Raw genomic sequence first — 27,342 nt, 5'->3', positions numbered from 1 at the left:
AGAATAGAGAACTCAGAAACAAACCCACAACTATATGGTCAACAATCTTCAACAAAGGAGTCAGGAATATGCAATGGGAAAAAAGACAGTCTTTTCAACAAATGGTGTTGGGACACCATGGTGTTGGACAGCTGTATGTAAAAGAATGAAATTGGACCACTCTCTTTCACTATCTACAAAAATAAACTTAAATGGACTAAAGACCTAAACGTGAGACCTGAATCCATAAAAATCCTTAAAGAGAGCACAGGCAGTAATTTTTCTGACATTGGCCACCGCAACATTTTTTGTAGATATGTCTCCTAAGGCAAGGAAAACAAAAGCAAAAATAAGCTATTGGGACTATACTAAAGAAAAAGTTTCTGCACAGTAAAGGAAACAACCAACAAAACAAAAAAATGACTGAATGGGAAATATATTTGTAAGTGACATATCTAATAATGGGTTAGTATCTAAAATATATAAAGAACTGATACAACTCAATACCCAAAAACCAAACAATCCAGTTTAAAAACAGGCACAAGATATAAGCAGATAATTCTCCAAAGAAGACACACAGATGGCCAACAGACACATGAAAAGATGCTGAACATCACTCATCATCAGGGAAATACAAATAAAAACAATAAGATATCACCTCACACCTGTCAGAATAGCACTACAGGATATTTACTCAAAAAATACAAAAACACTAATTTAAAGAGATACATATACCCCTATGTTTATTGCAGCATTAGTTACAATAGCCAAATTATGGAAGCAGCCTAGGCACCCATCAATAGGTAAATGGATAAAGAAGTGTGTTTGTGTGTGTGTGTGTGTGTGTGTGTGTGTGTGTAATGGAATATTACTCAGCCATAAAAAGAAAGTAATCTTGCCATTTGCAATGATATGGATGGAGCTAGACAGAACAATGCTAAGCAAAATAGGTCAGAGAAAGATGAACACCATATGATTTCACTCTTATGTAGAATATAAGAAACAAAACAAATGAACAAAGGAAAAAAGAGAGAGAGAGAGAAAGACAAACCAAGAAATAGACTATTAACTACAGAGAACAAACTGATGGTTACCAGAGGGGAGTTGGGTGGAGAGATGGGTCAAATAGGTGATAAAGAGTACACTTATCATGACCAACAACAACAACAAAAGAACAACACAGGAACAAAATCCTTTCCACAACAGGTGAAGAGGTGAAAAGAGCCATTGCTGATAATTGAACTAAAGGTAAACAAGGCTCAGTCACAACAACAGGGCACACCTGACACACACAGAAGACACCCCTAAAGTACCAGTTTCTGGGGAACAAGGGACACTGCACTGCAGAGCACTATAGGACCTCTTCTTCATAAGGCCACTACTTTCAAGAGCAGGAGACATAGATGACTTTCCTAACACACAGAAATAGAAATGGGGCATCTGTATGTCGCAGTTGGTTGAGCATCCAGCTCTTAGTTTTGGCTCAGGTCATGATCTCAGGGTCGTGGGATCAAGTTCCACATAGAGCTCCACACTCAGCATGCAGTCTGCTTCAATGTTTTCTCCCTCTGTCCCTCCCACTCATGCTCTCTCCCTTTCCAAAATAAATAAATAAAAAGCTTAATTTTTTTTAAAAAAGGAAAAAAAAGAAATAGATACAGAGAGCTAGACAAAGTGAGGAGATGGAGGAATATATCTCAACTGAAAAAAAAACAGGACAAAATCACAGCAAGAGAAATAAACAAAAATAGAGATAAGCAATATGTCTAATAAAGCATTAAATGTAGTGGTCATAAAGATAATCACTGGACTTAAGAAAAGAGTGGATTATCTCTGTGAGATCCTCAACAAAGATAAAGAAAATATTAAAAAGAATCAATCAGAGATGAAGAACTCAATGACTGAAATAATAATACACTAGAGGGAATAAATAGTAAACTAGAGGAAGTAAAAAAAAAAAAATGGATCAGTGAGCTGGAGGACAAGGTAATGGAAAGCAGTAAACCTGTAAAGGCGATAGAAAAAAGAATAATAAAAAAGAAGACTAGGTTAAGGGAACTCAGTGATACCATCAAGCCTAAAAACATTTACATTATGGGAATCTCAGAAGGAGAAGAGAGAGAAAGGGGGCAAAAAATTTATTTGAAGAAATAATTGCTATAAACTTCCCAAATCTGGGGAAGTAAACAGATATCCATATTCAAGAGATACAGAAGGCCCCTAGCAACATCAACCCAAGGAAGTCCAAACAAAAACCAGTAATAATTAAAATGGCAAGAAGTACTGATAAAGAGAGAATTTTAAAAGGAACAAGAGAAAAAAAAAAAAACAACAACAACCCAGTTACATACAGGGGAAACCCCATAAAGCTATCAGCTGATTTTTTAGCAGAAACTCTGCAGGACAGAAGAAAGTTGCATAATATATTCAAACTATAAAAAGAGACAAACAAGGACTCTACATAATCATTAAGGGAATAATCCAACAAAAAGATTAATAATTGTAAATATTTATGCACCCAACAAATACATAAAGCAGCTAATAACAAACATAAGGGAAGTACTCAATTGTAATACTATAATAGTGGGGAATTTTAACAACCCATTTATGTCAATGGCTAGATCATCCAAACAGAAAATCAATAAGGAAGCAGTGGCATTGTTAACACATCAGATTGCATGGATCTGACAGATATGTGCAGAAGGTTCCATCCTAAAACAGCAGAATACACATTCCTTTCAAGTGTACATGGATGATTCTCAGAAGAGACCACATGTTAGGATACAAAACAAGTCTCAACAAGTTCAAAAAGTCTGAAGTCTTACCATACATCTTTTCTGACCACAACACTATGAAACTAGAAATCAACCACAAGAAAAAATCTGGAAAAAACACAAATACATAAAGGTGAAATAATATGCTATTAAACCATGGATGGGTAAACCAAGAAATCAAAAAGGAAATAAAAATACATAGAAACAAATGAAAAGGAAAACACACAGTTCAAAATCTTTGGGATTCAAGAAAAGCTGTTTTAAAAGGGAAATTTTTGATTAGCCTCTAGCCATCCTCATAAAAGAGAAAGAGAGAGAGAGAGGACTCAAACTCAGAAATGAAAAGAGGAGAAATAAAAACCAACATCACAGAAATAAAGGAGTTATGAGAATGTTATGAAAAATTATATGTCACAAAATTGGTGAAAATTGGGAAAACTTGACAGTTATATGTAAGAGAATGAAACTGGACCACTCTCTTTTGCCATACACAAATATAACTCAAAATGGATTAAAGATCTAAACATGAGACCTGAAACCATAAAAACACTGGAAAAGAGAACAGGCAGTAATTTCTGTTACATAGAAAATTTTTTCAAGATACCTCACCTAAGGCATCTGAACCAAAAGCAAAAATAAACTGCTGGATTATATCAAAAGAAAAGCTTTTGCATAACAAAGGAAATAATTAACAAAACAAAAAATCTACTGAACGGAAGAAGAGATTTGTAAATGACACATCTGATAAGGGGTTAGTATCTAAAACATAAATACAACTGGTACAACTCAATGCCCAAAAAACAAATAATTCAATTTAAAATTCGACAGAAGACCTGAACAGGTAGTTTTCCAAAGAAGACCTACAGATGGCCAACAGAAACGTGAAAAGATGTTCAACATCACTCATCACCAGGGAAATACAAATCAAAACCACAAGGAGGTATCACCTCACACTTGTCAGAATGGCTAAAACCAAAAATATAAGAAACTACAAGTCCTGGCAAGACTGTAGAGAAAAAGGAACCCTTGCGCACTGCTGGTATGGATGCAAACTGGTGCAGCCACTGTGGAAAACAGTATGGAGGTTCCTCAAAAAATTAAAAATAGAATTATTATATGGTCCAGTAATTCCACTAGTGGGTATTTACCCAAAGAATATAAAACACTAGTTCAAAAAGATATATGCACCCCTATGTTTATTGCAACATCATTTGCAATAGCCAAATTATGGAAGCAACTCAAGTGTCCATCAACAGATGAATGGATAAGAAGTGGTGTACATACTCGATAGACTGTTACTCAGCCATACAAAAGAATGAAATCTTGCCATTTGTAACAACATGAATGGATCTAGATGGTATAATGCTAAGTGAAATAAGTCACTCAGAGAAAGACAAATATCATATGACTTCATCATATGTAATATTTAGGAAACAAAAGAAATGAAAAAAGAAAAAGAGAAACCAAGAAACAGACTCTTAACTATAGTGAACAAACTGATGGTTACCAGAGGGGAGATTGGTGGAAGCATGGGGCAAACAGGTGAGGGGGATTCAGAGTACGCTTATCTTGATGAACACTGAATAATGTATAGAATTGTTGAATCACTATATTGTACAGAAAGTAATATAAAACTGTATGTTAATTACACCGGAAATTTTTTAAAAGAATAAAAATAAAACAAAATACATACTTTTTAAAAAGAAAGAAATATGTCAGAACAGACTGGTGAAAAGTAAATCATGTAAAATTTTTCTTTATTAAAACTGGTGAGGTGTGCCTGGGTGACTCAGTTGGTTAAGTGTCTGCTTTCGGCTCAGGTCATGTTCTCAGGGTTCCTGGACTGAGCCCCACATCAGGCTCCCTGCTCACCGGGGACCCTGCTTTTTCCTCTCCCTCTACCCATGCTCATGCTCTATCTCTCTCTCTCAAATAAATAAATACAACCTTAAAAAAAATTGGCCAGAACTTGTTGAAAAAAGAGGAAAAAAAAGACCATTAAGGAACTTTATAATGGATGACAGAAAGAGAAATGACCAGATATTATGTGTCTTCTGATGGAAATATAAACACACCCAGGAAGTATTCCTGCCAAAAATGTCAAAGCTGAATCTGCTCAAGCCTTGTATCTAACCACAAGTTTGCAGAAAGACAGGGACATCACAGAAGTATGAACAAGAAAATCCAAAATGTGAGAAACCACAGGAAAAATACAGTTTCTTCAACAGATACTTGCAAGGAGAAAAAAACAGAGGTGAGGGAATCTGTAGAACAAAAGAGAAGTATTAAGCTAATACAACACATAGCTCTTGTCTGGATGGTTATTCACACAAACCAACTGTTTAAAAAAAATTTTTAAGGTAAGTTGAGCACTGTCTAGACATTTGGTGTTATTAGGGAATTATTGCTAATTTTTTCAGGTGTGACAATGGTATTGTGATCAGATAATAGATGATAGCAGGGAATTAGAGCTAGTGATTCAGATATAATAATGTATCATGATTATGTTTTCACATGCTTATCTTTCAGAGATATACAAGAAAATATGGATAAATAAACAAGAAATGTATACATAGAGAGATTTATATACTTATTTCCCCAACTTAGGGGTTTTGATTTAATACGTCTGCAGTCGTGTCATTCATGTACATCATAAAACATCAAGGTAATTCTGATCCATACTGCTGATCAAGGCTCACCAACCCAGATCATAGCCACCTGAGAAACATCACTGAAAATGAAAGAAAATAGTGCAATAAATACTTACGATGACACCGTTTCCCATCAGGAAGCAGAATAAATCCTACAGGGCATGTGCAATAATAAGATCCTGGGATGTTTTCACACCCAAGAGTACAGCCGTGATTCCAAAAGGCACATTCATTGACATCTATGCAATGAAAACAATAAAACATAGATGGTTATTTTCTTAAATAAATTGTAATATTGCTAATAAGTCAGCACAAAGTAGAATATCACACACTTGGGTGTGCTGCAACTGACCATGTTTTTGCTACCCTCACGAAGAATGAAAGAAGTCAGTTCGACTGTCACGAAAGCCATTTTTACTGTCTCAGTTTATACTTTCAAATCCATCTGTATTTTCAAACCGAACTGCCTTCAGGAAAAGTAACACAATTTCCCACGAAAAGATGTAGGCTTTGAAGGCGGGGACTCTTCAAAGTTCGAGACAGGGATATGATATTCCCTGCTCTGTTCTTCAGCCTTCTGAGAGCTGACAGGAGCCTTTCCCCTGAATGTAGAACATTCCCCAGCAGCTTCACTGTGGTTGAAACCCAGCTTCCAGGCTGCTATGCTATGGCTCTCTCCCACTGGTCCCAGGTGAGCAGGATGTAGTAACTTACACTTCAATGTCGGGTTTACCGGACATCACACCCCAACTAGCTCTACTAAATGTGTGCTATAGCCATTGAATGATTTTCATTAGTAACTCACTGGACTCACCTCCCAGGACAGAGAATACAGTACTTCTCCCCCGTTCACGGAATTGGGCCTGAATTCTCAAAATAGGAGGAGTCCCAGATAAAGAGTCTTGGTTACATAGCTTCTCAAGATTCCTACCAGACTTTTAGGAGATGTGGTGTGGGAATCACTTACTCTTTGAGGATCTAATAATAGCTATGGAACTGTACTCCCTTTAAAAATTTGAAAATGCTAACATTTTGCCGCTGTGAAACCCTCAGAGAATCCCTGCCTCATATCAAGCTCTGAGTAGCTTCTAAGAGTACTGGATCTAGGAACACAACACACAGAGAAGATCTGAAAGTTATTACTAAGGTTTTAACAAAAGAAGAAAAAGAAAATTATTTTTCTGGGGCAAAAGGGGAAGAAAGCTCAAGTTGGTTCTACTTCAAAGCTCTGGATGACCCACGGAAGACCAGCTACTGGCTCAGGTGGGCTGTCCTTGCTTTAGGGAGCTCCCCCCGCCCCCGAACGTTACCTTCACAGTACTTTCCATCTTGGCTTAGAGTATACCCCTCCGCACACGTGCACGAATGGGACTTAGAGCCTTGACCACACACGCTGCCTCTGCAGCTGCCTTTCCTCCATTTGCAGAGTTTCTGATCTAAAAGAGAAGATGGTTTATTTGGAGTAGAGATGTATTTTGACAGGGAAACTGCTTGATCCCTTTGTGGTTCTTGGAAGTCTAATACCTCCCGTGACAAGAGTAGGGGTGCTGTCTTTCCCAAAGTGGCTCTGCTCTGGAGCCAAGCAGTATTAGCCTGGATTCCGAAGCATTCAGAGAGGCAGCCCATTTCTCTAATTTATTATTCCTACCAAAGCACTCAGGATTGGACATCCTAATTAGCTGGCGATTTCATTCCTTGAGCTATAAACACTAAATGCAACTTAGTGTTTTATTCTGCTTTACTTATTTCTTTTTTAAGATTTATTTTTTTGAGAGAGAGAGAGGGCAGTGGGGAGGGGTAGAGGGAGAGAGAGTCTTAAGCACACTCTGGGCTGAACATGAGCCTGATGCCCAGCTGGTTCTCAGCACCCTGAGATCATGACCTGAGCCTACCACCCAAGCCGAAACCAAGAGTCAGGCAATTAAAAAACTAAACCAGCCAGGCGCCCCTCTGCTTACTTATTTTATATATATTTATCTTTATACAAATACAATTCTATACATTTCTCCATGCTCATCAAGAGAACTGTATTCTTAATCCCCTTTATTTCATTCATTTTGGTTTATTTTTATTAAAAAAATGATAAAGCACATAAAAATTCTGAAAATGAAAGATCTGCTTAAGAAACAAAAAACTTTAATCTTAAGAACATCTTTTTTAAAGTATAATAGTTATAGGTCCGATCTATATATATATTTAACTGTTTTTAGGATCCTTATTTAAAGAACAACATCTTTCAGACTTAAAATACACCACAGCCTTATGTCTTATCCATTGCTGCCGGTATTCCATGTTTTACAAAACAACCCAGAGTAGATAGTCAAATCTGCTTAGTGAGGTAGGTGCTTGGACTGGATTAGCCAAATATATGGAACAACAAATGGACAACGTTGCACCTTTGATTTTCAGAGCCAGAGTCAAGAGACAAACTAGTATTGCATATATCCCTGTTCAAATTTTGTTCCTCCCTACTTTTTGCCCATTGTAACAATGATGGGACCTTTGTAAAATGTTCTGGGAAATACAGAGTTAAAAGGGCAGATTTCAAGACCCAAGTAGATACAGAGGTCAGAACTCTGGCAAGAGGTGACAGACGGCAGGGGAAAGCTGGGGTCATGGCAGGGTTGAGATCAGTGAGAGCCTCTGAAAAATGAGAAGAGCCAAGGGTCCAACGAAAGGACTGCTAAAAACATGCTGTGAACGGCACAGGCAACAAACCAGGAAGAGCCTTTGCTCCGCAGTGCAAGAAGCTGAGACCATTCTCCATGTAATGTTGTTCCTCTAGTCTCTGTTTATCTACTTATAAAGATGTCTCCTCACTCTGACTCTATCAATTTCCTTCTATTTCAAGTCCCTAAACATTCTTCTTGACCAATAACACCATGACACAGTAAAAACATATTCTTGCCCTCTTTTTTCTTTTAAAGATTTTTATTTATTTATTTATTTGACAGAGAGAGATCACAAATAGGCAGAGAGACAGGCAGAGAGAGAGGGGAAGCAGGCTCCCTGCTGAGCGGAAAGCCCGATGAGGGACTCGATCCCAGGACCCTGAGATCATGACCTGAGCAGAAGGCAGGCTTAACCCACTGAGCGACCCAGGTGCCCCTAATTCTTGCCCTCTTGAAAATGTCCCCAGTGTGCATTGAGACTACTGGCCCTTTAGAGATTCTGACTTGGTCCATCAAGAGAAAGGCTCAGGATCTGCATTTTTTTTTTCTTTTTTGGAATCCAAGAATAAAACCCTTTAAGGACTCTGCATTTTTAGCTGAATCAGAGTGAGTCTGTTGTGGAGAGTCTTCACACCACACTTTGAGAAATGGCCTAGTGCACTGATGAAATATCCCAGCCTCCCCTTAGTTATTAATACCTCCTTTTAGCAAGTCTGTGTTGTGAACTTAGTTATTTTAAACTTGTTTATTCAGAGCTCATGATGGAATTAAATAAAAAATCAATCTTGCCAAGTATTCGATACTGTTGCAAAATTACCTACTGAATCAGTTCAGATTTACACTGAATAGTTTCTTAGATATTGATTCCAAACATTTTATTACTTATATATGGTTTCCAGACCAATCACACATGTATAGATAGCTACATTGCTTTCAGGTTCCTGCATGCTTCATATATTCAAAAAAAATTTTTTTGTTTAAGTATAGGAGGAAACAATGTATTTCTTTTTTTTTTTTTTTAAGATTTTATTTACTTATTTGACAGACAGAGATCACAAGTAGGCGGAGAGGCAGGCAGAGAGAGAGGAGGAAGCAGGCTCCCCGCTGAGCAGAGAGCCCGACTCGGGGCTTGATCCCAGGACCCTGAGATCATGACCTGAGCTGAAGGCAGAGGCTCTAACCCACTAAGCCACCCAGGCGCCCCCATCTATTAAAATTTTAACTAAGCAAAATGAAAAAATAAAATGACCCAAATTTTAAAAGTAAATGACTAAGATTAGGAGAGAAAATGTACCCACTCTGAATTTCTGGGAAAAAAAAAAAAGACACGTATTTTTTTATTTTAATCTTTAAAATTTTAAAACTTTAATTTTTATGAAGTTTGTAAGGGAATAACAACAATAAAAATATAGAAATGTCCAAGTTGATATTTCTTTTTTTTAATTTGAAGATCTAACAGGCTTTATTAAATGATTCATGAATCCAACAGCACCCTATCTACCAGATGAAGAAGCAGTCCTCTGACTCAGCCTTTTAAAGGCACCAAAGTGCTACTACTTTCTTGATGTAACAACAACAACAAAAAAATGAGGACTTATGCTTCCTAGAAATATCCCTTATAAAAATCTTATCAAACCCATCATGACAGGTGAATACGGGATTAAGGACTAGGAAAACCAAGTTTCTGGTTCTGCCTGTACATCGCATCATGATCTCTTTCATCTTGGTTTCCTAATACATGAAATAAAAGTTTGTAATAGTGCCTGAGATCCTTTACGTTTAAAAAAAAAACTTATGGTTCTATACAGAATCAGATGTTTGTGGTAAATTCCTCTAAGTTTGTACCTCTAAGGAGTCTCAAACCTTAATTACTGCTTATAATGTGTTAATAAGGATTCAAACTGCTTAATGAAGAAAAACAATTAGCATCCAGGGTACAGGAAATTCTGCATTCTTCATCTAGATCCACTATTATTTATCACTTTTTTGTACTTTTCTCCTACCTCTCGCCTGTACGTACCTGTGCTCTTACCATCATCATCGCACTCATTCCATGGTCATGACGATGATGTATATATGCTTCTTTTTTCCATTAACCAATAAGCTTCTTGAGGCTAAGGGACGAATCCCATTCACATTTTATAGCCCAAACAGCACCCAGCATGGTGTCTTTCACAACATGGGTATACTACAGACATAGGCTTCATGCACCAAAAAACCCTGTGATTATGTCACCTGCAACTTAACTCCTTTATTTCATTTCTCCTGGAATTTCCCATGAGCCTTAGCGTTAGAACTCAGACAGTCAGCGTCTGCTCGCCCAGTACCCCTCCCAAGCTACCACGGTGCTCATGATTTGCATGGTACTCATAAGCAATATATATATCACTCTTCAACGAATAAAGATAGCCAGGACAGCATCACCTTTCTCCTCTAAATGGTTAGGCTGAGGATGGCACCTGAATCCAGGCGCTAAACACTTTATTTTTTATTTATGTATTTATGTATTTATTTATTTGACACACAGAGATCACAGGCAGGCAGAGAAGCAGGCAGAGAGAGAGGGGGAAGCAGGCTCCCGGCTGAGCAAAGAGCCTGACGCAGGGCTCGATCCCGGGACCCTGGGATCATGACCTGAGCCGAAGGCAGAGGCTTTAACCCACTGAGCCACCCAGGCGCCCCAAGATGCTAAACACTTTAAAAGGTCATTTTAGGAAGTGGCAAAACATAGATGATTGAGGGCTATATTTTTGTTTAACCTTCTTAATCTTCTGCTGTTCTTTAGCTTCAAATTAGGCCAAAGCTAGCACTCATCCCACTGCTGACCTCAGATAACACTCCTTCCCACAGCTCAGCAAGACAGCTTAATTACCTCTGAGATCAAATTAAAGCTCCTAATCATGGTGTTAATGTCCACCACCAAGTGCACCTTGGATACCTGCCTGCCTAACACACAGGCTCTCTGAGCTCTTCTACCACAGAGTTAATCTGTAGATTTCACCCCCGCCCAATTCTGAAACAATGTAGGTGGGATCTCCCCCATCGACTTTTCTCCACCTCAAATTCAGTGTAAGACTCACCTCATCAAGAAAGCCTTTCTAGTATCTTCAATTTGAACCCATTCCCTTTAACCATTCTTATACCTCAATATCAGTACCCCTAGTATTTAGCACATACAACAAAAAATTCAAAGAACATTTTATAAAGCATTTACATTATCTCATTTAATTTTCATAACAAGCTCTTGAGCTATGCAGTGCACATGTATCTTTCGTGTTACAGATTAGGAAACTGTGTCTTAAGGATCAAGAAGGGGTAAACCTGGGACGCAAGCTCAAGCCTTCTGGCTGTAGACCCATCTCTTGACTGATAGATAGATACACACACACACACGTGTGTATGTTTATGTATATACTCATATGTATGTGCACATATGTAACTATGGGTTTTTAATAGAATAAATATATATTATATATACAATATTATAGTTTGTCTTTTTTTTAAAGATTTTATTCATTTATTTGAGAGAGAGAGAAAGCACGTGAGGGTGGAGGGTCAGAGGGAGAAGCAGACTCCCCATTGAGCAGGGAAACCAATGTGGGACTCGATCCTGGGACTCCAGGATCATGACCTGAGCCAAAGGCAGTCGCTTAACCAACTGAGCCACCCATGTGCCCCAGAACCTAGTTATGTTTTGTTTCATTTATTTATTGTCTTCCTCAGTAATGAGTTTCCTGAATAAATTTCCTGAATAAATTGACTTCTTCAATTTCCTCAAAAACCTTCCCAGACTGTATAATATAGGTTTATTCTTCTTTGTTAATAGAAAAGAACAAGGAAGAAAATACAAGAATAGTCTCTTGGTATTCTTAACTACAGTAAAAACTAAGACCACTTGGCCAGAATTCATCGACTTGGTATCCTCATTCATCTAAACCCCTCCAAGAATCAATAGCCTCTGAAGAGTTTAAAAAAATATAGACTTTTAACTCCAGATGAGCCCCTTGGACCCACTCAGTCATTTCTTGTTTTGTACCCACTTCCGACAAGTGTGACCATGGCCAGCCCCTAGCATAAAGATGGAAATGCAAGGTGTCCCTGCCTCTCCCATGTCACCACCCCACTCCCACTGCACTCCCCAGGAAGGACTGCATGATTCCAATGAGTCCAGACAGAGCCTCAGCTCAGCTTTCCAGACTGCCAGGCCAGTTACTAAGAGAGGGCAGCTGAGGTCCCTCTTGGTCATCTCTCCCACAAAGGCTAGAAGCCTCAGTCTGGGGCTCCTCCTGGAGAAAGATGGTACAATGTGAGTGTCAAAATGATATTAACAGCAATGAATAGAAACAAGTCAAATATTTTTTAAATCTCTGAGTTTATCAAGATACTTTTAAAAAAAAAAGACCCTTTATTCTGAAAACAGATAAAGGAAAGAATCAAACATTTAATTTACTTTTCCTATAAAAAATCCTGCCCAGGGAAATTATAGCTGATGTAGAAAAGTTCGTCAGCTAACCAATGCATAAGCAGTGATACAATATCATCTCTTTGAAACTCTAATGACAAAAGGGTCTAGGCAATGATAATCAATAGTTTCTAAAGCTATTATGTGAAAGGCTGACGGGAAACTTTACAGTGGATGGACCACTTTGCAACACCTAAGCTGCTGATAAATTTTGAACATCACAATAAGAACCACAACGAGGCATCACATGGCCCCTGGTGTGACTGATCAGTAGGAAGCATACAGTACTATCTCAGTGCCACCTTCTAAGTCCCCTGACAAAAAGTATGAATCTGATCAGGCTTCTAGGCCCCAACTAGTTGTGTATAGGAAATATGGAATCATGTTAAATGACACCATAGGGTTATACTCTGCAAAATCCAAAATGTGGAAAATTTTACAGGCCAAATGATCTGGTTTCCTCAACAAATAAATGGCAAAGAAATGCCTCAGATTAGAAAATAAACAGAGTCCACAACCAGGCATGTGGAAACCACCAAAAAGTGAGAGTGGAGGGCAAGAAAGAAGACAGAAAAGTGATAGAGAACCATTCCAAGTTTTTAAAAGGCATTTCAAGGGACAGCAATTTCGTATCAGAGCAAAGTCGCATTTAAAACCCAGCTTTGGGGGTGCCTGGGTGGCTCAGTCATTAAGCGTCTGCCTTCCACTTGGGTCATCAGCCCAGGTTGGTCCCTGCTCAGCGGGAAGTCTTCTTCTCCCTCTCCCCCTGCTTGTGTTCCCTGTCTAACTGTCCCTCTCTCTGTGAAATAAATAAATACAATCTTTAAAAATAAAATAAAATAAAAATAAAATCCAGCTTTGCCTCAAACCAATCTGATGATTGCCCCAGCGGCATGTATCTTTGTATGACCCTACTCATTAACAAAATGTCAATAACTATCTATAAATAATCTTAGGAGGATATAGCCATCCATATTTTACCAAGATTTCCATGAGAAATAACAGAGATTTGGATGTTTGAACTGATCATTTAAAATCATTTGAAAACAGAAAATAAGTGTTGGTAGAAATGTAATATGGCATAGCCACTGTCTGGAATGTAGTACGGTGGGTCCTCAGAAAATTAAAAAGGAGATACTATATGATCTAGCAATTCACTTCTCGGTATATATCTGAAAGAATTGAAAACAGAGTCTTGAAGAGATATTCATATGCCCATGTTCATTGCAGGATTATTCACAATAGCTAACACATGGAAGTAACCCACATAGCCATCGACAGATGAATGGATAAACAAAATGTGGTAATATACACACCCAATGGAATATTACTCAGCCTTTAAAAGGAAGAAAGTTCTGACACATGTTACGATGTGGATGAAACGAGAACATTATGCTAAGTGAAATAAGCCAGTCACAAAAAGACAACTGTACGATTTTACTTCTAGGAGGCACTGAGAGTTGTCAAAATCATAAAGACAGAAAGTAGAATGGTGATTGCCAGAGGCTGGGAGATGGTACAGTGAACGTGTATGGGATTTTGATTTTATAAGATGAGAAGAGTTATGGATAGTATGAAGTTGCACGACAGTATGGATGACTTAGTGGCACTGAACTGTACACTGCAAAATACTTTCTCTTTAAAGGTTTTATTTAATTATTTGTAGAGACAGAATGAGAAAGAGAGCAGGGGGGGAGAGGCAGAGGGAGAGGGAGTAGCAGACTCCCCACTGAGCAGGGAGACTGATGCGGGACTCGATCCCAGAACCCTGAGATCATGATTTAAGCTGAAGCAGATGCTCAACAGACTGAGCCACCCAGATGCTCCATGTACACTTAAAAATACTTAGGATGGTAAACTGTATGTTATGTGTAGTTAACCACCATGAAAAAATTTGGAAAACAATTTTAAGAAAAAAATACTCAGATTTCTAGCATGATTCTTTTCTAGAGGTTTCCAAATAACCAAGGTTTTACAATAGACATTCTAGCAATGACATAATCAAAATGAATTGGAGTCCCACCTGAGCAGTTTTAACTCTACTAATCACTTCCATAAGCAGGTAGATCTCCAGGTGGAATCAATTCTCCTTCATGAAATCTAGAACCAAAGAAATTCAGTAATATTCTTGTTCATGAAACGAATCTAAAGTATTTTGCACAGTGCTGATGGTAGACACCCTTCATTTTCCAAAGAATATGTCTTGGAAAATCTCTTATGAACATAAAACTGGAATTTACATCTCAAGAGTAGAGAAGAAAGCAAAAATATATCGACCTTTTATAGCAGTATATATGAGCAGTAAAACTAGTTGCAAAAATCCCCGGAAGTTGAGTTTGAAATAATAGGAGATCAATTCTGTGACAGCCAGGAGAGAGGGTGTGTGTGTGTGTGTATGTGTCTGTGTGTGTGAGAAAGAGAGAGAGAGATTTTGACCCCATGATCTATGCATACCAAAGCATTTAACCACCAGGAGGCCATGGATAGATAAGAATATACCAAATTAAAGGTTTCCCCCAAACAAATAAGGCAAAATCTAAGATATGAAATGAGAAAGAATAGTAATATCATTGCCATTATATAAAATATTGCTGAATTTCTTTACTGTGGTTGGGGAAGAAGTATGGTGTCACTCTGCCTAGGTTCAAATCCCAATTCCTCCACAGTGTGACCTTGAACTCGCTATTATGACACTTCTGCAACTCAACTTTTTAATCAAACAGTGGTAATAATCACACCTAGTTCATAGGATTGTTGTGAAAATTAAATGAGATGATATGGGTAACACCAGCACAGATAATTCCTTACACACTCAATAATTATGATGATTTCTATTATTTCTAAGGATGATACAGTCTGTGGCATTTTCCTATTTTATTTCCTATGCAGCAGCCCATGCGGCTCCCAAATCTATTATTTTTGGCTCAGACCTCTTTCTTGAGATCCAGACCAATTCAAGGAAAAAAGAAAAATATACTGAGGCACACTGAGAGTTAAGCGAGAAAACGGATTTAAACCATTGAAGATTGAGTCATAATACACCAAAGGGAGCAGACTGTCTGTCAGACCAAGGGAAGGCAGGTACTTACAACACCTGAGGAAGACAACATGCACTAAGACATGATACCTCTTTAAAATTTGTTCATCAGGGGGCACCTTGGTGGCTCAGTGGTTTAAAGCCTCTGCCTTCCGCTCAGGTCATGATCCCAGGTTCCTGGGATCAAGCCCCGCATCAGGCTCTCTGCTCGGCGGGGAGCCTGCTTCCCCCTCTCTCTCTGCCTGCCTCTCTGCCTACTTGTAATCTCTGTCTGTGAAATAAATAAGTAAAATCTTTAAAAAAAAAAAATTTGTTCATCAGGATATTATTTAGAGGAGAGAGTGACAAAGGGTGTTTATCCATTTTTCTTTTTTCAACTATTTATTTTTTAAATTTGTTCTATACAATAGAACAAATCTTTTATTTTTCTGTTATGGAATAGGCTATACAAAACACTTGGAACATATCTCTGAGCTTCTTGCAATTTTTTTTTTTAACTATTATTTGTAAAATGTCCTCTAGGCTCTGGGAGTACAATGAAGAGGTGTCCTCCTGTCCTCATAGGAGTAAGGAAAACTAACAGGAAGTGCCAAGTGAGGGAAATGTGTTATTCTGAGAAAAGCTAACGGAGGCTCACCATGAGTGGGGCAGGGAAAGCGTTTCTGAAAGATGTAACATTTGAGCTACTTCTCAGAGGACGAAGAGAGAGTGAGCCTGCGCAGAGAAGGAGAAAACATGTTTCTGAACATGACGAAAAGGCCTGGGGGAAAGAGCAAGCATGTTTTGTGGGAGGAAATTAAATCTTTGAACAGGGTAGCCGCAGGGAATGTAATGCAGACAATGGTGAGAGATGCAGCGGAGAACCTTCTGCGAACCGCTGTGAACAGGGTAAATAGAGAGACTGGATTTTCATTACGGGCAACAGAATTGTTGATTGGTTTTAACCAAGGAATGGCATGATTGGGCTCTCATTTCTGAAGGGTTATGCTCCCTGCAGCATGGAGAATGGAGGCAGGGCTGTGGATTAAGTAGAATGTAGGGACGGATTGCTGCCGAATAGGGCACCAGTGATTAGCTTGCAGGCGGAGGAGTTGTTGGAGGCTGGAGGTTAATTTCACGGCGAGGGAGTGGGAAAAGAGAGAGGAAAGGCTCACGCCCCGGATTTCTGTCTTGGGAGATGGAGGTGAGTCGCCACTCATTGAGATGGGGACACTGGAGCTGGGAGATAAGGTGTGAAAGTTAGTAGGTCAATTATTTTCTTTGTGCCTAAAGCATTTGCAAAAAATTCAAGCAGAAAGGCTCAGAAGGCAGATAAATATGCGGGCCTTGATAAGGAAATTTTCCAAGTGCCACTGCAGGACCCTGAGCCTGCAGGGTGCAGACAGCAAGCAGGTGTGGCCCAGATGAGGGACCTGAGTGACCACATCAGGAAACCACCCTGATGGTGAAACAGTGACTCTGCTGTGTGGACTTGGGGCTCAGCCTCCCATGGCAGCCAGTTCCTCTGTAACCAGCCCAACCAAATGGACAAGGCAAGGATTATTTAAACCAACAAATTACTGTAGTCTTCCTTGCAAAGTTTTGTGGCTTTGCTCATTTGTAAACCTCACCCTTGCCCTTGGGTGGACAGTGTTCATTGGGGCTGCTCACGTTCGTATGCTATGAATAAATCCCCAATGTTTTAAATCAATTTTCTCTGCAGCTCAACTCTTACTGTGCCTCAGTCTCTCTTTTTTTAATTGGTCTAGATCTCAAGAAAAAGGTCTGGGCTAGAAACAATAGATTCAGGAGTCAAGTGGGCTGCTGCATAGAAAATAAAATAGGAAAATGCCATAGGTCGTATGGCCCTTAGAGACTAACAATGCACTTGACCATATGAATGGTTCTGAGAAGTCACTTGGGGAAAAGACTCCCTGTTGAATTTTATTTAACCCGGTCTGTCTAAATCATTTGACTCTGAAACTTTTTTGCCCCCAAATGACCCCATTAAATCCCAGAGAACCAGTGTTTTGTAGAACATGCTTTGATAAATGATAGTTTAGGCATTTGCATGAAGGAAGTCTATTGATACTCACATGCATATACTTAAATTTTATGTAAAAAATAATGCCAACTAGGTTACATGATTTTTCTCAGTCATCTGCCTGTTGAAGTAATCTCACTACTAAATGCCTTGCAAACCAAAGTACGACCACCATCCACCTCTCCAGAGGAGCTGAAGTCAGAAGCCCACTATCCAGGAGGAACTAGCCAGCCTCTAGAAGTAGCATGTCTTTAAATGTGAAGGCACTTGGAGAAGCTGAGAGCAGCTTTACATCACCTGTGTAGGGAGTGACGATTGCACATTTTCATCTTCACCCATACAATCAAGAGATTCACAGTCCCTAAATCGCACGTGAAGAATTCCTGCTCTACCAGGCACTAACATAATTTAAACCTATTTAATGATGGCTACTGTAACAGTACTTTTGGAAATCAAAAGTCCTTTGCCCTTGGCATATACGTGAAGCGGGTTCTTTGGTCACCAGCTGGAGCCAGTATCTCCAATGCCACCTGCCTTCTGCATTTCAGGTCTGCCAGCAGCTCTGCAGCTGGCCGTGGCCTCCCAACCAAAGTCCATGTTTTGCCAGATGGGTTGAAGCTGTTCTGTAATGAATCGCTGTAGATTTTCTACTAAACTTCATGCTTTTAATGATCGTATTTGACCTCCCTATCACAAAAGCTGAGTACTAGCAGAGGATTCTGAAGAGCTCAAGTGTTTATGGTAGAAAGAACAATAAACTGACAGACTCATCACCAGGATTGTTTTCTCTCCCAAAACCCTCATTAACGAGCTGTGTAATCTTGGATAACGCAGTCTACTTCTCTAGGTTTCAGATTTCTCAATTATGAAATGAGTACGATAGTTGCCTACCTTTCTGTGTCACAATGTTACCACGGCAAGCCAATAAGATAACGGTCACGAAAACACTTTGGAAAGCATGCACTTACACAGAAATGTAAGAGACAGTGATGGACGTATCTATAACTATTACAAGTGAGGCTCAATAATTACTTATTCATAGTACTGTTGGTTCTAATTTGGTGGTGAGTCACCACCATTTGGACAATGAGTCATATGTGAAGAAAGCTTGAGTCAAAATTTCCCATGGAAGGTATCTGGCGGAATATCAGATTTGCCACCTTACTGCGTGGAATACAGTCAACCATCTCATTTATAACATTGTCACTAGGTAGTTACTTAATGTTATGCTCCAACCCACAGCTGAATTGTTTCCCACAACTTCCGCTTTGTAAATTCAAGTAAATCAGTTTTTTAAAAAAATAATTTATCTGAATAAACACTTCATCTCTTGGAATTTATTTCATCCTTGGAAGTTCCTCCTCACTTGCATTGAAAGCAGAGTCATTACCCAAATTAAATTATGGTTTCTACCTAAGTTTTTAAAGAAGTCAGTTAAAAAGTCCTCACAGGGGGTGCCTGGATGGCTCAGTGTGTTAAAGTCTCTGCCTTCGGCTCGGATCATGATCCCAGGGTCCTGGGATCGTCGGGCTTTCTACTCCGAGGGGAGCCTGCTTCCTCCCCTCTCTTTCTCTGCCTGCCTCTCTGCCTACTTGTGATCTCCGTCTGTCGAATAAATAAATAAAGTCTTAAAAAAAAAAAAAAAGTCCTCACACTATTAGTTAGCTCTTGAGGATATAAGAAATAGTAATGTCAGTTCCCCTAGATTCCAGCCTCCCTTCAGCAATCTCATGCCTGTCCTTCTGTTCAGTCTCCACAGCTCTCTTCAGGACCTGTGTCTAGGGTGGGAAAAGACACATTCATCTACAAACTACAGCAGAGACCCACAGTCCCTACCATTTCCCACACTATTGCCAAACCCTAGTGGCACCCAACGGATAGAAAGAAAACAAAGAATTCCATCTCAGAACCTCTCCCGACTAATTGGGGATAAGAGTAAATATATGTCAGAGCCTGCTTGAAATTAAGCTTTTACATATAGAAAATGTTAGTGCATCATTTGTGTGGTATATAAACCATATTGAGGAGCCTACTTTAAAAAAAGTGTATGCTAAAGAATTCAGAGACTACATTTGGAAGCAGAAATTTGGGACTGCGACTAGATTCAGTCACACCATCCATTTTACTAATGTTACCTAAAATTCTTCATTTATAAATACATCAGTAACCACTGAATGTAGGGAGGTTTAAATAATAGACAAACGAACAAATGAATAATAGGCATGGTCCCTGCCTGCATAATATTTATAATCAAGTGGGAGATAAAATCAAAAAGAAAGCAAAATCATATGTAATTACATCTTGGGATGAGTTCAGAGAAGAGTGTACTGAAGAGGTAGGCCTCTTCACCTCCGCTTGACTGGATGACCAGAGAAGGCTAATCTGAGGACATGATATTTAAGCTAGAACTGAAGACAAACTCTAGACTGAGAAAGGAGCGACAGCAAAAGCCTGAAGGCATGAAAGGGACAGCATATTTGAGCAACTGTGGAAAGACTTGAGTCAGATTCTCGAGAGGAGAGGAGAGGAGGAGGAGTGTTAGATCAGTTTCACCAAATATTGATAGGCCTGGCAAAATGTTACATTTCAATCTAAATGCAAAGGAAATCTTTTGAAGGATTTTTAACAGGGTAGTTAATGGATCAGATTAACTATTTAAAGGCAAGAGGGAAAAACAGAAAGATTAGTTGAGGGGCTACTACAACAGGCCAGGCAAGAAATGCTGGTTGTTGGACTGTAGAGGAGAGAAGTGGATATTAGAGATGTATTTAGAAGGTAGAATGGAAAGGATTTGGCAGTAGATTGAAAATTGGGGCAGTGGAAGACGCCAAGGATGGCCCCTAACTATCTGGCTTGAGCAGGTAGATGGGTGGGGACAAAATACCAGATTCCGTTCAAGGTCAAAGATGACTCACCAGGTGCCCAAGCATCACTCTCTGCCTTGGGCTGTAAGAGTGGATGCACTACTTTGATTCTACCAGGTGGTACAAATGATGGGTCGAGGTTGATTCTAACCATATCTTTCCCGGTGTGTTTGTTAGCTATCCAAATTGTCTTCTTTTTCCATGTTGAATAGAAGATCCGATCACCAAACAGGGACATTGCAAACAAATTGTGCCTAAAAAACAAAACAAAACAGAAAAAATATAAAGAATGGCAGAACATTTGTTCCCAGGCTTATTAACATTTCACTTCATTTCAATTTATTGACTGAATTTAAATTACCTACCTTTTCAATTATATCCCATTTAGGTTTAGAAGCAGATATTAAGTTTAAAATTTTATTTATTCATAATCTGAATTAATGGGGTATAATTTCTAGCTTCAGATTCATTGTCCCATTCTTTTGCTAATTAGCATTTAAGTGTGATTAAAGTAGAAATAGGGAAAAAATAGAAATACTCTAAGAGTGGATTCTGGTTGTATCCATTTCACACTTCACTAGTTTCTGCCTCTTACCACAAGCTGGTGAGTCAGTTACAGGCAAGATAGCATATCAAATGAAATATAATTGCTTCACAAATATAGGACATAGTAATTCCAAAAAGATCAACTATAACCTATAACCAACATGTGAGAACTTACTAGATGCCAAAACTCTGTTAATTGTTTTTATTTGCATTTCTTTACTTGATTTTCACAATAACCCTAAGAAATAGTTATTGCTATTATCCCCACATTAAAGGAAACTGAGGAGGGGCGCCTGGATGACTCAGATGGTTAAGTGTCTGCCTTCAGCTCAGGTCAGGATCTTAGGGTCCTGGGATTGAGCCCTGCATCAAGCACCCTGCTCGGTAAGAAGTCTGCTTCTCCCTCTCCCACTTCCCTCTGGCCCCCAATTTGTGTTTTCTCTCTCTCAAATAAATAAATAAAATCTTTAAACACACACACACACCCCCCTCCAAAAAAGGAAACCGAGGAAAAGTCATGTAATCTTCCCAAAGTCACTTGTCCAATAAATGATAAATCTAGGACTTGTACTCATCAAGCCTTTTGGGCTTCCAAATCTGCGCCAAGCATCTCTACCAGTTCAGCTGGACAAACTTTAAGTGGCAATTGCTTTATTTTACACTAAAACCCAAACTTACCATGTAAGATGGTTGCTAAAATGGACAGAACCTCCGTCATAATTACAGGAACAAATATAAGAATTGCTTCCCTCTCTGTTGTACTGAATCCAAAAAAGCCGTTTATCAAGCACATCCACTGACAGAGCTGTTACTCTTCCTGACGTCTCTAACAGAATCTTCTCTTCCAGGCCATTCAGGTCTGCTCTGTGAAGGCTGCCAGCCACCTCTGAGGACCAAAATATAACCCTGAGAGCAAACACATTATATAGGCATGTAATTGAAGGTAAAGTCACTTAAATGGCCAACTCTCAGTGCTACAGCCATCCCTGGATAGCCACTCAGGATGATTGGACTATTCTGAATGAAATTCCAATTCAACCAGTATTTATTGCCCTGCTATGAAAATTCCATGTAATTTCAAGTTAAAAAAAGGAATTAGGCTTCTCTAGTAGGAAATCGTGGTAGTCAAGAGCCCCACTTGTAGAGGGAAGCCTGCCTTGGTTCAAATCCAGGCAACCTTCTCAGGGAGGAGGTCCTTCTGAGTTCAAAATGTTATGATTCTATGAATTATCATCCGATTTTGATATATATTTCAATGTCTGAAAACAGCAGTTACCTTTCTACTGGATCAATTGCTACATTTGCAGGATAGTTTAAGGCGCTTAAGAGAACTCGGGAATTGTTTCCTTTCATATCTGTTATTGTAATCATTCCTTCCTGTTGATTTGACCAAATAAGTTCTTCATTTATCCAATTTATTGCCATTCCTGAAACATTTTTCTCTATATTGCATACTCTCTGTAAAATCAAATTTCAAAATATTACTATTTTCTCATTCACATCAACATTGTTTTTATCTTTATGTATAAAAGTCTATTCTTTTAAGTACTTGTCATTTTTTTGTGCATTCATAAAACTATTTAAATCATGACATAGTCACAGATACGGTGCCATTGTTTTGATGGAGCAATGTTAACCCTCCCTCATGAATATTTCTGGGCTTTAAAGTGGAAAATTATCCTATGCTTATTGAAATTAGGCGGTCAACCATAATGCATTAACAAATTCAACTATAATAAGAGAGATTTCCATGCTATCTTAAACACAGTTTATCCATTTACTAATGGAATTTTCCACATTCTCAGCTGAACCCAATTCTAAGCTTTGTCAAAATCTGGCAAGATGCCCTTGACCTTTGTGCACAGACTTCTAAAATAAATCAATTTCTCATTAGAGCCCCACTTTCCTGGCCCCTTCTCTTCCATCAGGCCCCACTTTTTCTACAGATCTTCAGTGCCCTCACGTTGTGACCCTATGGCCCAAAGACCAGAGCTTCTCTTTATGCCCCTTGGGTACAGTTTCCTGCTCTGTAGTGATAAAATGACCAAACAAAAACCTCTTTTACCTCCTAATTCCAGCATGTGCAGGTAAACCGGTCAGTCTTCTTGGGGGGTGCAGGGTGGGAGGTAGGGAGAAACCCTGATTTGTGTGGTTGCACATTTCCTTGGTTTGTTAATATTCCCACCATAGCTGATTTCTAGCCACTGACACAACATCACTGAACTCAGATTTTGCAGAGATTAGTCTCACAAGCTTCCACTATTCCTATACCTCACGCAAAGTAATCTAGCCAAGCCATTGAACCAACTGCCAACATATTAATATATTAGCTCTCCCAGGTGAATTGTATTTTAACAGGTGTTTTTTGTAAACAGTGTTTTAACCCAAAGGAGGGGGATACAATGGTGGATTTTAGGCACCAGGTCAATCATTTCCTAATGATTTGACACAAATTCATAAGTATTTAACTTTTTTCCCTAGTCTGTGACAGAAAACTCTCCAGATTTTGAGACTCAAGATTTTTGAAACTATTCTACAGATGGCTGGAGAATAATGAGCAGCCATCCTTGTTAAAGGTGACATTAGTAAGTCCCGGAATGTGATAAAAGAAATTAGCACTTAACACTTGATCTTAGCCAAAAGGCCGAGAAGCGATTAAGAAATTAGCACTTAAGTGAAGTTTTTAAGAATAACTGAAGGGAGAAAGAGTCGAAGAAAAACAAACGAAACAGTGGGCACTTTGTGCTGGGAATAAATGCTTAAGGTTTCTCCAGTCATGTGTCTCTGTAATCCATCTCTCAGGAATCTAGAGAACATTCCTCCTGGGACTCATTTAAGGGTTCCACCAGTTACAGAGAAAGATCAAAGATCTTTTGTACGTACTTGAAGCAAAATACTTTATATCTGACACCTGCTTTATTATTTTTTCCCCCAGAGTGCAAACACCTTAAGAATCAAAAAAGCTGGAGCTCCTGGGGGGCTCAGATGGTTGGGCATCTGCCTTTAGCTCAGGTCATGACCCCGGAGTCCTGGGATTGAGCCCCGAGTTGGGCTCCCTGATCAGAGGGGAGTCTGCTTCTCCCTCTCCCTTTGCCTCTCCCCTGCACTTGTGCTCTCTCTCTAATGGATAATGAATACATAAAATCTTAAAAAAAAAATCAAAAATGTTTTCTTCCTAAATATCAGGTGCTAAAACCCATGACAGTCAACAAATCAGGTTCCCAAACTCAGCACAACTGGCATTTGAGGCCAGATAATTCTTTGTTGTGGGGGCCATCCTCTATATTTTAGGGTGGTTAGTAGCATCCCTGGGCTCTGCCCACTAGATGCTAACAGCACATTCTCTCTCCTTGCCAGCACAGGTGTGATAACCAACAATCTTTCCAGACTTTCCCAAATGTCCCTGGAGGAGCAAAATTGTCCTCAGCTGAGAACCACTGGAGTCAAAAGTAATCATGTAAGTAATCTCTTTTAACCATGAAGTGCTGACCTGACTTAATAAATTTATATAGTTTCAAAATTCCATTGACATCCTGACTCCTTTTGGGGTCTTCTGAGTATCAGTTCCACATTGATGAGTTTGTTCAGTAACACGCCACAGATACAAATTAAACAAATATCTACAAATGTCAGAAATATTTCAATGGAAATGTAATTTTCATTCATCTGTTCATTACAAATTAATGATACCATGTTTGTCAACCTATACAAAAATCCCTTAAATGCTTTAGGGTTGTACTTTACCTCTTGCCTTGTCCCATTCAGAAAAACTCTTTGCAAAAGTTTTCTTTCTAGATCTACCCAATAGATTCTTCCCTTATTGTAGTGAAAATCCATGATCACTGATACACCAGCATCTGCCACCAATTGCTCATGATTAGTTCCTTCCAGGTCAATCCTAAAGATACTGTTTCCATGGGAGAAAATTAAGAAGGGTGCAGGACCTGGGTGGGAAGAGAGAAACCAAACTGTATATTTTCAATATTTCATCTGATTTAGACTAAATATTTCCCCATGGCAACCAATACAAGTAGGTTTAATTTTTAATTCCTGGTTTTGTATTTTCAATAAAGAAGATTATATGAAGAACATGTTCCTGTGGATGTTCACCATTAATTTCACAAATCATCTTCTTCACAAATGGATTGTAAGAAATGCACATTGTCAAGGAAATGTTAAGGAAAAAAGAACTATTTGAAGAGAAAACCACGTTCGACTCTCACCTGTAAAATGCCATTTCATACGAAAAAAGAAGCCACCTCCTAAACTCTGTTTTGGATAAGCTCTGGATGAATGTAAATTTTAATTATGCAAAATGGAAATAATATTACAGATATTATCATTTTGGAAATGGAACCCACCTCCTCTTCTTACCTTATGAACAGAACTTCAGGGTAATGACAGAGAAGATAGGGGAAACAGGGGGCCCCCTTTTTTTTTTTAGGATTTTATTTATTTATTTGAGAGAGAGTGAGATCATGGGCAGGAGGAAAGGGTAGAGGGAGCAGGGAGCTGAGCAGGGAGCTCAATGCAGGGCTTGATCCCAGGACCCAGAGATCATGACCCAAGCTGAGGGCAGACATCCAACCGACTAGGCCACCTAGGTGCCCGAAAACAAGAGGTCTTAAGCGGAAGCAAGTAACACACCCTGTGAATGCTCTGAAGTGTGTTGTCCCTGTTAGCATTGCCATATAAAACACAGGCTGCCCAGTCAAGTTTGAGTTGCATACATATTGCACGGGACATATTTATGCTAAAAAAATTATTTCACTCTTTACCTGAAATTCAAATTTAACTAGTTGCTCTATATTTTTATTTCTAAATTGGGGTGGTGGATCTCCCTGGATTTTTGATTCCTGCAGGACCGAGCCCTGAACTCTAACCCTATCGTCTCCTGTTCCAGGCGATGGCCACCTTCCCACTTGGACTCCGGAGTAGTCAACACCTGCTAGGCAATGCGATACTTCTCTTTGGGAACCGCGGCACCAGTGATTAGCTGACTCTGCACAGAGCTTGCCTTTGATGCTTCAGGAGAATGACAGAGAAGAGCTTTGTCTCCTACAGCCCGGTTAATTGCCTTGGTCTCTTCCGCCTGAGGGTGACAAAGCTCCTTCCACTGTGCCTTTAGAAAACTCTGGAACCTCTGGGATGAGTGGGGCACTGGAGATGAATGCTAACATAGTCTAGCTTCCCCACTAGGTTTACATTATTCTGTTTTCACATTAGCTTTTAAGACCTTAATGTGACATAGTAAATGTGTTTATTGTTCTAAGGATTAAATGAAATGATGGATTAACCTCCTCTTACTCAGGGATTATGTTCTACAGTCAGAAGACATTAACTCCACTTTAGAGGATATCAGAATAGATACAAGAGGAAGGAAGAAATGCAAGATCCTGAGAGTTTGAAACAGATGCCAGCGTGAGTGTCCAAGCGAATTAGCTCCATCACTCTTCCTGTATCTTTCCCATGATAGAAGATCCCTGCGCAGATATGGAGGGCAGCCCATTTTCTTTTTTCTAAAGATTTTCTTTGTTTATTTGACAGAGAGAGACCACAAGTAAGCAGAGAGGCAGGCAGAGAGAGGGGGAAACAGGCTCCCTCCTGAGCAGAGAGCCCGATTCGGGGCTCGATCCCAGGACCCTGAGATAATGACCTGAACTGAAGGCAGAGGCTGAACCCACTGAGCCACCCAGGCACCCCAAGGAAAGCCCATTTTCTATTGCCACTCCAGCTGTGGAACCAGAGGTACCATAGAAGAAATGGGAAGGGCACTGAACTGAGAGCTGAGAGGCCTTGTTCCTAGTACTGGCACCACAGCTTCCCTACACATCTCACAAGACCTCCCTACCCACGTTAGAGGATTACTGGGGAAGAAATAAAATTTTTTATTTATTTTTTTAAAAAAGATTTTATTTATTTGACAGACAGAGATCACAAGTAGGCAGAGAAGCAGGCACAGGCAGAGAGAGGAGGAAGCAGGCTCCCTGCTGAGCAGAGAGCCTGATGCGGGGCTCAATCCCAGGCCCCTGGGATCATGATCTGAGCCGAAGGCAGAGGCTTTAACCCACTGAGCCACCCAGGGACCCCTAAAATTTTGTTTTTTTTTAAGAATTTATTTATTTTGAGAGAGAGAGAGAACATGAACGAGGGGGAGGAACTGAGCAAGGAGCCCAGTGTGAGGCTTGATCCCAGGATCCTGGGATCATAACCTGAACCAAAGGCAGACACCTAACTGACTGAGCCACCCAGGGGTCCCAGAAATAAAATTTTAGATGAGAAAGTATTTTACTAATTGTGGAGCATTACATAAGTATAATTTGCCATTGTTGAT

At 39.4% G+C, this 27,342-nt stretch overlaps 1 protein-coding gene across 1 annotated transcript in view; it reads right to left on the bottom strand.

The window, feature by feature from the left end:
* The window catches only part of EGF (epidermal growth factor), a 96,901-nt gene that overhangs the window by 48,812 nt on the left and 20,747 nt on the right, over window positions 1-27,342 (bottom strand). Inside the window, exons 2-7 of the mRNA XM_080796935.1 lie at window positions 24,753-24,952; window positions 22,285-22,466; window positions 21,687-21,914; window positions 20,514-20,716; window positions 6,715-6,840; window positions 5,521-5,643 (exon numbers count right to left, since the gene is read on the bottom strand). Of these exons, the coding sequence (XP_080653061.1) occupies window positions 5,521-5,643; window positions 6,715-6,840; window positions 20,514-20,716; window positions 21,687-21,914; window positions 22,285-22,466; window positions 24,753-24,952 (1,062 nt within the window). The remainder of the gene's footprint in view (window positions 1-5,520; window positions 5,644-6,714; window positions 6,841-20,513; window positions 20,717-21,686; window positions 21,915-22,284; window positions 22,467-24,752; window positions 24,953-27,342) is intronic.

This window comes from Martes martes (genome assembly GCF_963455335.1).
Source record: "Martes martes genome assembly, chromosome: 2".
In the NCBI taxonomy this organism is placed as follows: domain Eukaryota; kingdom Metazoa; phylum Chordata; class Mammalia; order Carnivora; family Mustelidae; genus Martes; species Martes martes.
The sequence above is the reverse complement of the archived record's forward strand: the minus strand, read 5'-3'. Positions and strand labels throughout refer to the sequence as shown.